The sequence below is a fragment of the Paramisgurnus dabryanus genome, chromosome 8, assembly GCF_030506205.2.
Source record: "Paramisgurnus dabryanus chromosome 8, PD_genome_1.1, whole genome shotgun sequence".
NCBI classification, from domain to species: Eukaryota; Metazoa; Chordata; class Actinopteri; order Cypriniformes; family Cobitidae; genus Paramisgurnus; species Paramisgurnus dabryanus.
The window spans coordinates 6,912,137-6,927,618 of NC_133344.1; the positions used below are offsets into that span (position 1 = coordinate 6,912,137).

Consider the following 15,482-nt stretch of genomic DNA (forward strand, 5'->3'; position numbering starts at 1 on the left):
TATATATACAGTCAGAGATATAGTCACTCCTATCATGACATACTGACCAATAACAGTCAAGCATCCATGCTAAAAAAAACAATAGACACCATCACAGAAATTCTATTGGTTTCATTGGGAATTTTATTGGTTCTAATGGAATATGGCCCAAAACACACTACAGTGTGGTTTTAATGGTAAAGGCTAATGGTTCCTATTGGTATTTTAATGGAAACCATTAGAATTTTTCTGTAATGGTTTTACTGTTTTTTTCAGCAGGGTATTCCAGCAGATCTGTTTTTAAACACTAAAATAAACTTTGTGTGATCTTTGTCTGTACTGTAATTTACAAAAGTGATTACTGTACTCAATATGTACACATATACACATACATAGGGTGAATTGCCCTAAAGTGGGACACAGGTTATAATGTGGGACTCCTAAGGTCTAGTGTAGATCCCCCAAAAATACATGAATGCCAGTGACACTATGGAATCACAAAATGTAAAAACCAAATGACCTCTCAAATGTCCAGTCTAAGCAATCATCAAATAGGAAGGACATTTAAGGGTAGTCTGAAATTCAAAAACTGTTCCATTTAGAGCAATACACCCTAACTGCTAAACGTGTGTGTGTGTGTAAACAGTGTGTCTGTCTAAAGGTCGGTTTTGTAACGCAATATAAAAATACTGATTTTGATCATTCTGAAGACGCTGCTACTGTTGTTGTGATCATCACAGGTTTATATGTGGTAATATTAAGTCTCTCTATTAAAACAACCTAAAAGTTTCTTCTGACCTCAGCAAAACCACATCAAGAAAAACATAATAAAACAAGGTGAGTAAATATCTGTGAACAAATTACTTACCTTCTGTGACTACATTTTTGACAATTGACAGACAGTTCATTTTGTTTTTTCATATATTTTTATATATTCAAGTATTAAACAAATTGTTTGACCTGAGCTGTGGTTCATTGATGTCTGAATCCATGATCTGGATAATTTTTCTCATAATACAACTGACCTCAGGCCTGCAGTCAACAGGTGAACTATCTATGTGTCAGATTGTCTATCCATGTCTCTGAAGTGTATGTTTTGCTGTGTTGTGTGTATTGATCAGTGTGTTGTGTTCAGTGTTTGTGGACAGGCGTAATGCTGCACATCTGCTCAGGAATCGAAGGGCAAATGTTTTTCTGGAGGAAATGAAACCAGGAAATCTGGAGCGTGAATGTTATGAGGAGCTCTGCTCTCAGGAGGAGGCGTCTGAAATCTTTCAAAGCACTGAGAAAACGGTACAGTCACATATGTGTATTTGTGTATCCGTGTCATCTCAAGATTTTGTTTATTGTTTCATAATTAGTTTGGTTTGACTGAAAGAGGGTCTTGCCAAACAGTAAGGGGCTATGTTTAATGTTAGAGAATAAAAATATGCTTTATGGATCTTAAGATTCTCCAGAGATATTAAGAAATGTTAATTAAACCTAAATTTGGTGGAAAGTTTATGATCATTTCGAAGTGACATCACTTTATAATGGAGCTTTTTTTCATTCTGACTGATGTTCTTAATCTTTTTCAGATGGAGTTTTGGTACAGATATCAGAGTACGCGTTTCTGTCTCTGTATTACTGTTATTTTATTACACAAACATTTTAGCTTCCACAAAGCTTCAGCAAAACTTAGCCTACTGAGAAATAATTTCCTAAAGATCTTTAAAAGTGTTTATTTGTCATGTTTAGATATGAAAGTTTGTGCGTTTAATCCGTGTCTGAATGGAGGAATCTGCAGAGAGATCCGTGGCATTTACGAATGTCTGTGTCCACCGCAGTACAGTGGCAAAAACTGTGAAACAGGTTTGCTGAAAACATTCACTTTAATAAAAACATTATGTCATGTCTAAATGCAATACAGTTAATAACTGTAACTCTAACCGTATGTAAAATAAGCATATTTGTAGTATGCTTTATTTTTGGTAAAATAATTGTAACTTGTAATAATGTTTAAGTTGGCGTGGGTCATTAATTATAAGTTAATTATTAATCGTAATTTAAAAATGCATTAATAATATATTAATAACATATTAAAATACATAAATTATAATATTAATAATAATATTTTATTGTACTATTATATTTAATTGTTCATTGTTTATATTCATATTTTTCATTTACATTTCTGATGAGCTGCAGTGCATTGTGGAAGCAAACACAAACTGCATCTTTTGTGAAATATCATCCTAGAAATTCGAAAAACCTGCAGCATACTTCTAACAGATAAATCTGTGTGTGTTTCAGAGGTGTTTGACTGTAAATATAAGAATGGAGGTTGTCTACACTACTGCAGTAATACTGATCAGACTTCAGGTGTCACATGCAGCTGCGCAGACGGATACCAGCTAGATGAAGACGGGCGGAGCTGTAACCCATCAGGTAAAAATTACTTAAACACAAAACATACACTCCTGGCCAAAGGTGATGTCAAACTGATGTTTTTACATTTTATTCAAATATTCTATGGGGTACTTTTTTTACCAAATTATTTTGTCCAATAAATACTTAAAACGTTTAGTATTTTATCCATTTGGTATTATCACCTCATATTTAATGGTTTAATTTAACCTGAGGGACACAAAACAAATATTGTACAAATAACCTTTGGCCACTACTGTAGATAAATATATAAATATAAAGTAATGTATTGCTCCAAACAATACCTGTTTCTCTCTCTCTCACTCTATGTGTGTTAGTGCAGTATCCTTGTGGAAAACAGTGGAGTAGTGGAATCATGTCTCGCTCTTTGGATGATATAAGCACCACCTACCTATATTCTGATCCCGAAAACCACACAGATCATACAAACCACACCCACAGTGATCACATGATCCGAAATGATCACATAAACCACACCCACACACTGGGAAACTCATCCTACTTATTACATCAAAACAGAAGTTTGCTGGTAAACTCCTCCCACCTGCCACCAAACTATACAGACAAACCAATACTGCATAAATCTAACCATTCATCGGTTAACCAGACTTCTCCAGAAAATGACATCTCAGATGTAAATGAAGATACGCGTATTGTTGGTGGTCAGTTGCAGGGTCAGGGTGGAAGTCCCTGGCAGGTGCGCCAAATCTTTATCCTTTACACAACTGTTATTAGTTTTAACAATCTACAAATGTCTTATTTTGCATTGTAAACACATTGCTAATACATTTATTACTTTATTTAACAGATTGTTTTATACTCTGCAGGTTCTGCTTCGTCGTGCAGATGAAAATGGTTTCTGTGGTGGTTCTTTGATCAATGAGCGTTGGGTTGTAACTGCAGCACACTGTCTTCAGCAAACACCAGACCATGTGACCATCGGTGAGCCGCCAACATGTCTGCATATTGTGACCCTTAACCTTTCATATGAAGCATTGATTATATTGTCACACAGCATTTTTAATACAACGTCAATTTGGATAAAAGCATTTGCCACATGTAAAAATGTAGGCCTAAATATAGGAATATTTTCCTAAGATTCATCAGCGTGTGTTTGTGTACAGGTGACTACGACAAAATGCGTCCAGACAAAGACGAGCAGAAGATCAAAGTGGAGAAAATCGTGGTTCACCCTCATTTCCACGAATACACCTTTGACAGTGACATCGCGCTGCTGTACCTGTCTGAGCCCGTGACCCGAGGCCCGTTCGCCACACCTGCATGCCTGCCCAACGTCAACCTGGCAACACGTCTGCTTAAACCTGGAGAACAGGGCTTGGTGTCGGGCTGGGGTGCCACACAATACATGCTTCGCTCCTCACGGTTCCTCAGGAAGGTTCAGCTGCCGGTGGTGGACCAGATGAGCTGCATCCAGTCCACAGAACAGGTGGTGACAGATAACATGTTTTGTGCTGGATATCTGACAGCAGAGATGGACGCGTGTACGGGTGACAGTGGAGGTCCCTTTATAGTCAACTACAGAGGCACCTGGTTCCTGACTGGTGTGGTCAGCTGGGGCGAGAGATGTGCTGCTGAGGGTAAATACGGGTTTTATACGAGACTTAGTAACTACCTGCCTTGGATAAATGAAGAAATGATGAAAGTGATACAAAATCAGAGCATAAAATAAAACTATGCTGTTACAATAAGTGACCTTTGAGTCTATTAGAGTGTATTTGGAGACATCACACTAAAAAAATGTAATTTCCTTACAATAGAAAAGCAGGTGGCATCTGTAAAAAAATTATGAACTTACTTCACTTTCATTTTTGTAATGACTAAGCAACTTTAAGCTAATGTATTTAGTCTATTCTCCTTATCTTTACATAGGTGTTGATCAGCACATGTTAACTATGAACATTTGATTGTCACTTTGTTTAAAAAAAGATAAAATAGCAGATGGTGTGTAAAGTCGTGTTATATTAAATGTGTTCTCAGTTTGATAAAAATCTTAAAACAACAGGCATGATTCTCTGCTCTTAAGCGGTGGGCGTGTGTCCACTGCCTGCGCTAAAACCATGGCCACTAGCGGGAACGCCGCTGTTTTTTTTATGTGTATAATAATAAAGTATTTATACACAAACATACATGTACATATTTTTAAGAAATATTTACATGTATATGTACTTTTTTTATAATTCATATTTAATATATACAAATTTTTTCTTTAAAATATGCATGGGTGTGCATTTATTTATTCATAAGTATTATTCACAATACGCACACATATAAATGTAAACAAAAACTTTTGTTCTGCAAAGCTGTTTTGCAGACCTACATTGCACTGTATGGGAATAAAAAGACAAAAATAAACACAGACAAATAGCACCTGAGTAAAAGTCAGAACATGGAAACTTTATTATGAAAGATACATCAGAAGCAAACGCCGCAGAGCTTCGGTTCAGTTCTGTCAGTACATTTCAAATGCGCACGGCTGCGCAGATATATCACAGCTTTATTGACATCTTATCAGTTTGCAGAACTACTGAAGAACACCCAAGACTGCCAACATTGTACAGGAAAACAAAACAGAAAAATAAAGCATTGGGGGATTTTGGGGTGGATGGGTGGCCTGAGAGGGACATCAGAGAGGCATGCGGTTCCCCTCCACGCTGATCTTTACCGCGTGTCCCGGCTTTGTTAATCTTTTGATATCCGCGAAGCGTCGCATTTGTTTATCTACTCGTGACATTCCCTTCTTCATCGAACCCTAAAAAAATGAATAAAAATAATGAATATTTGCAGAAACGGAGGTGAAAAATGCTAAAGAAAGCAAGTTCAGTAAAACACAAATATTCTGCACCTTTTGATTATTAAAAAAAGCTTGTGTTAGAACACATGACACATCATGGTTTGCAATGCTACATTAGAGGGTTGGTCATATTTTTACAGTAACACAGTTTATCTGCTCTTGCTCCTGGTGGTCAAATACTGCAATCTGAGGTCAGGTTTACATGTTGGTTAATGCAAATAAATTATTTGAACAATATACCAAAGGGAATCTTGACTTCATTTACAAACAATCTAAATAAAAAGTTGCTTTCTATTATGCGATTATGCTATTAAGCCTTTAACTTTATTAGTTAGGGCTCTCGAGCAGCACTCAGTGCAGCATGCACCATGCAGCCACTTACTGCCCCCTCAGGCAGGAGTGTGAACTACAGGGGCATACGGTTTCCCTCAATGCTGATTTTCACAGCTCCCTGTGGGCGACGCTGTTTCCTCTCTTCAGCGAAACGTCGCTTGTGCTTCTCCAGCAGGCTCATGCCTTTCCTAAAGCTCCTCTAGTAAATCACATAACAGTAAAAAATCCTTTTCCAAATGATATCCTGACTCCTCCCACTTCTCGTCTCCTGCAGCCTGTCACTCATCCCTTCACGTCTAAGCCCCGCCCACACATACACCCCACCTACTCACCCTGCTCGAGTCCCCGTCTACGTTCCACTTGGGTCGAACAACGTAGTCTTTATTAGAAGGCATGGGCACACGCGCCCTCGCACAGAAGCCTGGGTCACCTGGCCGCAATGCCCTGAGAGAAAGTTTTTATTAGTATACAAATTCCTAAATGTACAAAGTAATAAACATTTTCCATTGATGCTAAAATAATAAAACTATATATGCATACTGGTAAATATGCTTTGATCCAAAGCGACTTATAGTGTATTCATACATGTTTCATCAGTACGTGTCTTCTCTAAGAATTGAACCCATGAGCTTTGTGCTGCTAATGCACAACCTAATGAGCTAAACAGTGCAAACAGATAATAACTCTAGCGTGCATGCATTCGAGAAATCTTACTTTTCTTCTCCTGTGAGAACTTTCTCCAGGTCTCTGCGGGGTGTTTGTCCACCTGAGCTATAAACACAAACACACAGATTGTGTAAACACATCACATGATTACTGTAATCAGACAAACATGCGGTCAGTGTTTGAGTCGTATGTTAGGGCGCTAAGGGGCAGTCTCTGTCCAACAGATGGAGTTTGATCACACAAGCCTGAATGTATACAGCCATGTTCAGAAAAACAAAAATACACACACACACACACACACACACACACAATAATGCAGAGACTCACACACACAATTAATCAAAAATACACATCACGTGTGAATGAAAGTAAGGTACATATAGAAGGGTGAAAATAACCTTACAGGCAGACAGACACAGAGAGAGACACACATACAGACACTCTGCAGTATTAAAGGGGTCATATTATGCGATTTCATGTTTTCATTGGTCTTAAAAAGTGTTAAAACTCAGAGAAATTAGGTGTGTTCAAGTTCATGCAGCACTGCGCAGACCAATTGGTGAGGTTTGCGCTTGCGTCAAGGGAGGAGTTGAAGACAGAGACGTAAAGTCGGACACCTGCTGCTTGCCATAGTGACGTGTAGGGATGGGACGATTACCGGTTTCATGATTAACCATGATAAAATGCCCTGACGGTTAGTATTATTGTTTAAAATTTAATTATCATAACAACCGTGTTTGATTTACCGTGATACCGTGGTAAATCCTGTCCAGCCAGAATCAGCTTGTCGCAGGCGCGCACTTGCAACAGGTGCACTGTGTTTTAATGCGTTGCTTATGTGTGCATTTGATGTTCTTATTTAAGGTACTGTTCAATAAAACAGGTTCATACATCTCAGGGCTCCATGTTAATGTTCATTTAATGCAGGGGTGTCCAATACGACCAGTTGATCGCAAATGCAATGCCGATAGATCGCACATAAGTTAATAACTGTGTATGCTGCTCCATGCCTCCACGAGCTTCGGAAAACAAAGCGCCAAATTGGCATTATGGTCTTAGAAACAAGTCTTTTTGCGTTTCTGCGCATTTGTTCTCAAGTGTGTTTTTATAAATCTTATGCCTGCCCGCTGCAGCGGAGTTGTCTAACTTCCGAAATTTGGATGCACATTCTTGCCTTCATGCAGGAGTTGATCCACACGCATGGTGTATGTGCGCGCGATCGATCGACCGACCGAACGAAAGAGAGATGCTTCTGATAATGTTGTCATTTTCTAGTTTTTTTTACTCCTCAAAAAGAATGGAGTAATGGTGACAGCCCTAAATTCAACGTAGAGATAGTCCTCCTAACACACATTTAAAGTGTTATTAAAAAATGTAACAGTGTTTTGTAAAAAAAAAATGTTTTTTAGCGAGTAGGTCTTGTCGGCTTTATCATTTTAAAAGTAGATTGCCACAAAAAAGGCTGGACACCCCTGATTTAATGTTTATGCTTAAAAAAAGTGCGTATAGCTGCTAATTGTATTTTTTGTTTGCTGATTTTCAAAAATAAAACTTGTTAAAATGTTTTCAGTGTGTGTATCAGTTCTTTTTGAACATTTACATATCACTTTAAGAAAACCATGAAATATTGCTAACTGTGATAACTTTGGTCACTATAATCATGATATAAGATTTTCGAACAGTCCCATCCCTAGTGACGAGTGCACAGTGTTTTCTTTTTTTTTATCGCGTTTAAGGTAGAGGTTTACAAGGGTCCAACAATGCTAAATGCTATTAATAAGTCAATTAACAAAATTAAATTTTGTCTTAACCATAACCTTCTCCCGTGCACCTGACTCTGATGCACAATCCTCCTTGTCCATCCATGTTATTCCTCTCTTTCTGATTGAAAAGCTTAAATCCACTAATTTTTCCAGCTTTAAAAGTCCACTTTCAGTCGCAATGATGGATGATGCAGTTTTGCATTTTTTAGTTTCTCGAGTCAGCTTGCATAAAAATTTAGCCTTTTTGCCAATTTGGATTATAATAACGATTGCTTGTCCAGTGCCATGTCTGCTGACGTTAGCTTTACTTCTTTGCTATCATCTCTGTGCTCTTTGAGCTACTTTGAAGTAAATTAGATGTTAACCGTGAAAACACATCACATTACATCAAATAATGCTCATATGAGCCCTTTAAGGCCCACTGTTCGGATGTGCAGCATTATTTGATGTGGTGACATCAGTTTACCTGAAACAACCGTACTATTGATAAGACCCTCCCACTTTTTAAAATAACTAATAGCGTTACATTAACATCTTTAGGATTTTCAAAGATTTATTATAAAAACGGATTATTTTTTCTGCAAAATGTTTTTTTTTTAAATGCTATAAATCGATTGAATCAATATATAAATGTGCATTCACCTTTGCCATGTTATATTCATTACGTTGTCTAGTGGTACACTGATTTAAAATAAAATAAACATTAATGGCATTAATCATAACACTTACTTTGTCATATTAAGAACACTGTCATTACTGCTGTTATACTTGGGACGTGGTTGCTGAACTTTTTCCACAACGATCAGCTGTGAAATGTTTTGGTCCTGCTCGATTTTCGTTGACTTCGAGTAAAATAATGGAAAGTTTTTCATAAGATCCCCTGGGGTCAATGTGTTAGCATGACAGAAGCGTGATGCAGTGCTGTGAGCATTGTTCCATCGCCAGAGTAGCATAGTGGCTTATGTTTCTTCCCCGCCACAGAAAACCACCAAAGGTTTATCAAAGCCATCAAAAGTATTATTTTGTTTTTGTTTGTTTGTTGATCACGAAGTACAAGATGAGGAAAACTAGGATTCTGTGTGTATTCAACGCACTGCCATTATTGTTTAAAATGCGTGGAATGGTGCGCTGTGATTTGTTGAGCGGATTTATTGCATTCTGCAGAGAAGGAGGACTGGCGTGTATCGCGTTTTGGGGAAAAAAGATAAAAGAATAACACGGCGGATATCAGATTTAGTGTAAAATTAGAAATGTACTTTTTGATACCAACCTGATACAGGACTGATTTTGGTGGTAACAAATTTTTTTGTAAAAAATGGCGTTTAACTCTTTATTTATTCTTAAACCTAACCCAACGTATTTCATTTTTATTTCTTGGGGGCTTTAAATGTTTTCGTGCAGGCAATCCATTGGATCTCATGCTCTCATTCACATACACACACACAGTGACCTGTGGGGAGGGGCAAAGACGTCTGGTTCTTCTGCCCTATCAGACGTCTGAGGCTCACTTACACATGAGAGGAGGAGCAGAATGACAAATGATTGACAGAAAATTGACAGATGATTGACAGGTAAGAAGGCATCAGGAAGTCTGAATGTGCAAGCGTTCACATACCTGAGGCGCCTGCGTGGGGCGATCTGTTGATCGAGATCTCTCTGTTGTCTCTCTTCTCGAGTCATTCCCTTGTAGTTTGACGTTAAACCGAAGATGGGCCGCGACCACTCATCTACAGACACATACACAAATCAACAATATATCAGCTTTAATGCCCCCAAATCATTGTATTAAGCAGTCAGATACATGCTAATCTACAGTCAAGCTGGTCAATATCATTTAAAAAAGATTCGGCTTTACGACCATCACCTGTAAAGTAAATTTTTCAGTTTTGACCAGCTGACTGTACATTATACCTTACAGAATAACCATATCGTGAAGCGTGTTTGTGCACATACTGATGAGTTTCAGTGCGAGATCTTTGTTTGGTCGAGACTCTTTAGGGTGTTTGTAGAGGAACATGACGGCTCGGCCAATTCCACTGAGCTTCAGTGTTTCCTGGCTTACGCTGGGCAGCTGCAAACAAACACAGTCAGTGTGTCATCCGTATCTCTTGTACAGTATATCATTGTTAGCTTTTATTTCATGTGTGTGACTCACTTCCTGTAGGATTTTAAGGAGTTCCTCTCTGATCTTGAGTGCAGGGAGACTTTTATCCGGCAGTGGACTGATCCATTCTTTAATGGCCGCCATGACGCCGCTGTCTATAAACGTGTCTTTCAGATCCTGTCTGTGCTCACCCAAACACACACACATGCTCAGTTTACTGCTCTCATACATGAGATGATGGTAACACGGCACAATAAATACTCACTTTTTTAAATGCATGACGACTGTGGGCAGAAGCATGAGCTTCTTCAGCGCCGGTTTCTTCTGACTGTTTAAAGTTCTGTCCTCCTGCAATTAAACACAAAAAGATGGATCCGAGATGCATATTTGTGTGTCATTTAAAAGATGTTGCTTGATTTTAAACCATTCGGATCAAGCGACACATTCAGTTAATACACACCTCAGCAGCTTCTGTCATTTTGGTGATCATGGCACTGACAACATCGTCAGCATCACTGATGAAGGTGCCGCCGTCTCGATTGCGTCTGCGTTTCCCGCCCTGAGCTTTCTTACGGGCCAACATCATGTCAAAATCTGACATGTAAGACATGCTGAAAACCACACACACATGATTAGGTCACATGATGATGAATCTAAGCAGCAGAAAGTATTTCATTTTTATGGTGCGTTCAAGCCCTCCTGCGGTGTTCGTATTTCCGAGCTGGTCAGTTCAAGTTACTTTTGTCGGCACAAGCGGACTATCTTCTTTTAATGAATTACACAAAAACACAGTAAGGTTTGTTAACTCTACTTACAGAAAATAATGAACAAGAATGCGAATTAAGTGTTTTTTGCTTTTTTTATTAATTTATGAAGCAAATGCAAAATTATTATTCATTATATTAAAACACTAGCATATTTTGTGCATGATGACTATCAAATACAGGCATCACGTCTATTGATTCTGCCATGTTTCTCAACCAGTGTTTGAATTGAGGGGGGGCTAGGGTGGTCCCGGACCTCCTATAAGCATTATGAGACCCCAGATGAAGCACAAAAATATAAATTGGGGGGTCTCTTGGTTTTTATTAAAATACTACATGAATTTTTTTATTTTTGTGCTGCGCTGCCACAAAGCGATATTGTCCATTATTTGTCCCAATTTCGCAATAAACTAATCCGAAAGATTTCTGTTAAAATAAATGTAAACTCTCAAGTGTGGAGGAATTGACAGACTGTTAGATTTAGGATTGGGTTAGGGGCTTTTAAAAAATTCTACTCAACCTACTATTTTATAATTTAAAGGGACACTTCACTTTTTAAAAAATATTCTTATTTTCCAACTTTGCTGCCGTAACATGGCTGCAGGAGGCGCAATGATATTTTGCAGCAGCCGAAAGCAGTCCCCTTAGTAACTATCAATAGCAAGGGAACTATTTTCGGGCACTGCGTAACATCATTGCGCCTCCTGCAGCCATGTTACGGCAGCAAAGTCCTTGATTATTACACAAGAATTTCAATGTGTGAAATAACGGCGACCCTATAACCACCAAAAGTGGTTGAGGCGTCAAATTCACATATACCACGCGCAGATGGACGCTTGATCATTTTCAGTTTACTCGCTTCATTCACGCGTGAAATTCTAGTCATCGAGACATTCACGCAAAAATTTGCGTCATGGGAGGGTCTACTGGGACTCCGCTCGCTTCCTGTAATTACTTCACAACTAGAGCAAGCTCTGGATTGTTAAGCGCATCGCGTTTTCCCGCCAAAGTTATTTTTTTTTACAAAGTTCAACTTGCGCATTTCCCGCAGCAATGCTCAATTCGCGCGAACTGGACGCGCGAATGAGGCGTAATTGCGTGTACCGTGCCGCACTACATGGCTCATTCGCGCCGTGAGACCTCCAGATGCGCGTCAACGCGTTTTTACATTGACCTGAAAATCACTAGCGCTTGATGGCTGGTGTGAACGCAGCATAATAATGGGGGGCTTGTCTGGGGGGGAGGTTTAGCTAGGGGATATTTGTGATTTTATTGATATAATTTAAACACCTGCCCAAACTCATAAACTATGGGTTTAAAGAAAATTGTAAGTTTTCCACTCATATTTACGACATTATGGTGTCGTTCATCCGCGTTCATCAGTTAAATACAATATATCCAACATGACTTCAACACACCATTAAACATCCTATTTGGTCATGGTTACAAAAAAAATCACTCACTCTTTTCCTCCTCTATCAACATCATCATCTGAATCGGAGTCGTCCACATTCTTCTGTCCTGCTGCCTGAGACTGCTTCTGCTCGCCCTCCAGCTCTTCTTGATTAAAGCCCTACACACACACGCAGACGAACATGCATTCATTTATTTGAATCCATTTGTCAAGTGAATCATTCAAAAGAATCATATGTATGTGACTCAGTGACACTATGTGATAATGAGCACTCACCGTGAACTCCTCTTCCTCATCACCAGACTCACCGAAAATGTCTGCGATCATTTTCCTGGTGAATAAAAAGAGGGGGGAACAATAAACACACACACTTATTAACACACAAACTCACAAAAGAGTGTTACGATCACTAACTCTTCCTCATCGCCGCCGGAGTCACTGTCAGAGCCGAACAGAGCTTTCTCGTCTTTAGTTCCTTCTGCCTTCGTCGTGTCCTCTTCATCCTCGCTGTCTGAGCCCAGCTCCTTCAGTTTAGCAGCTAAACTTTTATCAGGACCGCCGGAGTTTTCATCACTGCCAGAGTCATCGTCATCAGACACCACCCTGCTCTTTTTTACCGCTACACAACACACAAACCATCATTCAAATGTAAGTATTTTCTTTTCTCTTTTAATGCCATGCCAGCTTCTATGGTGACACTCATGGTTTAATTATAAAGAATACAATTAAATAAATTATTTCAGATTTAGTTCTTTCTAAAACTTTAACTACATTTACTTGGTCAAAAGTTTACAGCAAGTGCTAAAAGTAGACATAAATCTCTACCTTTCCCTTCATCTTCCTCACTGTCCGACAGCACAGCCTTTTTCCTCTTCACTGAAATCACAAGAGAACTTAAATTTAATCTTCAGAAAGGTTTCAAAAACTTGTTATACATGAATAAACTGGACATTTATGGATAAAAATAATTTAAAAAAATGTATTGATACACTGATATTGCAGAGAATAACAGAAACTTAAAACACACACCTGTTCGCAGCATCACTTTAACTACTTAAGGATTTGACTGGATAGTGATTGTTAGACTATGATATTAGAGGTTAATATTAAATTTTATATAGTGTCAGAAATTTAATTTTAAAAAGTGAAATAAGAAATAAATTTCAGGTGAGTTTTGCTCCGAGTGCCAGTTAATTAAGTTCAAACAAAATGAAGTCAAATAATAATAAACTTACCAGGCATGTCATCGTCGTCATCATCTTCGCTGTCCATCGTCCGTTGTTTAGGCGCATCTTCCTTATCACTTTCCGCGTCCTTCTTCGGTCTCTCCTCCTCATCCTCACTGTCTGAGTTCATCACTGCTTTCCACTTTCCCTTCTCCTTCCTCCCTCCATCCTCATCCTCATCATCTGAGGATTTCTGTGTCTTCTGTCTGGGTTTATCATCGTCTGATTCACTGCCCGCGCCTGATTTCGGGCTGGCTCTTTTCTCCTGATCGTCGTTGTCGGAGTCGCTGGCGGGTTGAGGTTTCTCATCCTCATTGTCAGAGATGCTGGCTCTTCGTTTTGCAGGGGAGCTGCCCCCATCATCATCATCACTATCGGCAGGTCGGGGTGGTTTCACAGGGGAGCTGCCCCCATCATCATCGTCATCACTGTCGGCGGGACGGGGTGGTTTTACAGGGGAGCTGCCCCCATCATCATCATCACTGTCAGCGGGTCGGGGTGATTTTACAGGTAAGCTGCCCTCATCATCATCATCATCATCGCTGTCGGCGGGTCGGGGTGCTTTCACAGGAGAGCTGCCCCCATCATCATCATCATCACTGTCAGCGGGTCGGGGTGGTTCGGGCTCTGAATCGCTTCCGTCTCCTCCTTCGTGGGCCTCCTGATCTGACCCACTGTTCTCAGATTTCCTGTCCTGAGTGTCGTCTTCGTTGTCCGTGACATCGTCCTGCACAAGCAGACCATGCAGCTTAAATTAGATACAAAAACGCACAAAGGCCAAAAAGGAGACCTGAAAGGTCAAGCACATTGCATTGGAAAGCACCATGAAAGTCTCTACTCACATCTGACAGTCTCGATCCAGGTCTCAAATCCTCCTGCTCATCCTGAACCGGGGTGACACTACCATCATCTTTACAAACACAAACAGCATTTATTACAAATGTATTTTTATAGCAAAACTGAGAACCAGGGACACAGCAGTCATAGCTCATGAAGTCAGAGACTAAACCCACGATTTGTTCAGTGACCAGCCCAGATCTTAAACCACTACATAATAACCACCACGTGTGTCCATGTGATCACCACCGGACTCAGAGTTGAATCGTAGTATACTTTAATAAAACAACATGGTATATATGCTCACACGATGTAACGGATGTGGTATGTAAACAATACATGGTAATAGGACAGTACGTCATGTACTTGACTATAAACAGGTTGGGATACCTGAGCGAATGTCCTCATCTCCATCCATCTGCTCTCTGGACGGAACCGAACTGCTTCAGCTCCACCCGAACACAGATGATAACAGCTATAAACACAGAACACAGTCCGATCTCAGATCAGGTACGAAAGCGCAGTACGAGACCCCAGCTTTTTTCTGTTGAGGTCAGATCACGTGTACACACACATGGACTCTTATGAATTGAATTATTATTGAATTATTGATTTGTTGACCAGGTTTTCTGTTTTTCTTTCTTCCTCTAAAATGGTGTCACCGCGTCGCTGTATTCGCGCGTGCGTGTGGCGTACCGGCGCGCTAAAATGACGCAAGACAAAAGAGCGGCACGAAGGAGGGCGGAGCATCCATAGAGCATCACAGTCGCGCTCATGAAGAAAAAGTAATTAAAATAAGATTATTATTAAATTGTATTATAAAATACGATTTCTTTTATAATAAATGTATAATTTATTTTTCAATTTAAATGATTGATAAGCAGAAGAATTACGATAATTGTTCAAATTTGTGTAAAGTTTCAGCTGTATGTTTTGTGTTGTTAGAACATTGTTTTACTGTGCTTTTTTACTGGACATTGTCTGTACATGTTGTGTATGTCCAGTGTACTCATTGCCAATTAAAATATAAACTAAAAATAATAATAAATATATAATTTTCAAAAGATAGGGCTGTCAAAATAAAAGTTTGTGGTTGCATAATATTTGTGTGTGTGTAATTATTATGTATATATAAATACACACATACATGTATTAAT

The 15,482-nt window shown here is 39.2% G+C and overlaps 2 protein-coding genes across 6 annotated transcripts; one reads left to right on the forward strand and one right to left on the reverse strand.

The window, feature by feature from the left end:
• The first annotated feature begins 656 nt into the window (after positions 1–656).
• LOC135770676 (coagulation factor IX) lies at positions 657–4,380 on the forward strand. Of its 2 annotated transcripts, XM_065280372.2 has the most exons (9): positions 657–816; positions 920–1,024; positions 1,115–1,272; positions 1,557–1,581; positions 1,717–1,830; positions 2,272–2,406; positions 2,724–3,103; positions 3,234–3,348; positions 3,531–4,380. In XM_065280372.2, the coding sequence occupies exons 2-9, from the start codon at positions 958–960 to the stop codon at positions 4,094–4,096; spliced, it is 1,560 nt and encodes a 519-aa protein (XP_065136444.1). In that variant the 5' UTR covers positions 657–816; positions 920–957; the 3' UTR covers positions 4,097–4,380. The 2 variants fall into 2 exon arrangements, with proteins under 2 accessions (XP_065136444.1, XP_073671618.1); XM_073815517.1 differs by lacking the exons at positions 657–816; positions 920–1,024; positions 1,115–1,272 and adding an exon at positions 1,327–1,440 and having other exon boundaries at positions 1,479–1,581.
• Positions 4,381–4,800: 420 nt separating this feature from the next.
• iws1 (interacts with SUPT6H, CTD assembly factor 1) lies at positions 4,801–15,024 on the reverse strand. 4 transcript variants are annotated; one of them, XM_065280359.2, is made up of 17 exons: positions 14,716–15,024; positions 14,331–14,398; positions 13,498–14,215; positions 13,088–13,138; positions 12,677–12,881; positions 12,539–12,593; positions 12,312–12,421; positions 10,545–10,695; positions 10,350–10,432; positions 10,136–10,265; positions 9,934–10,051; positions 9,596–9,707; positions 9,431–9,487; positions 6,266–6,322; positions 5,884–5,995; positions 5,601–5,750; positions 4,801–5,176 (listed from the first exon to the last, which is right to left on the reverse strand). In XM_065280359.2, exons 1-16 carry the CDS (start codon positions 14,741–14,743, stop codon positions 5,625–5,627), a joined length of 2,181 nt encoding a protein of 726 aa, XP_065136431.1. In that variant the 5' UTR covers positions 14,744–15,024; the 3' UTR covers positions 4,801–5,176; positions 5,601–5,624. The 4 variants fall into 4 exon arrangements, with proteins under 4 accessions (XP_065136431.1, XP_065136433.1, XP_065136430.1 ...); XM_065280361.2 differs by lacking the exon at positions 9,431–9,487; XM_065280358.2 differs by lacking the exon at positions 5,601–5,750.
• Between the last annotated feature and the right edge of the window lie 458 nt (positions 15,025–15,482).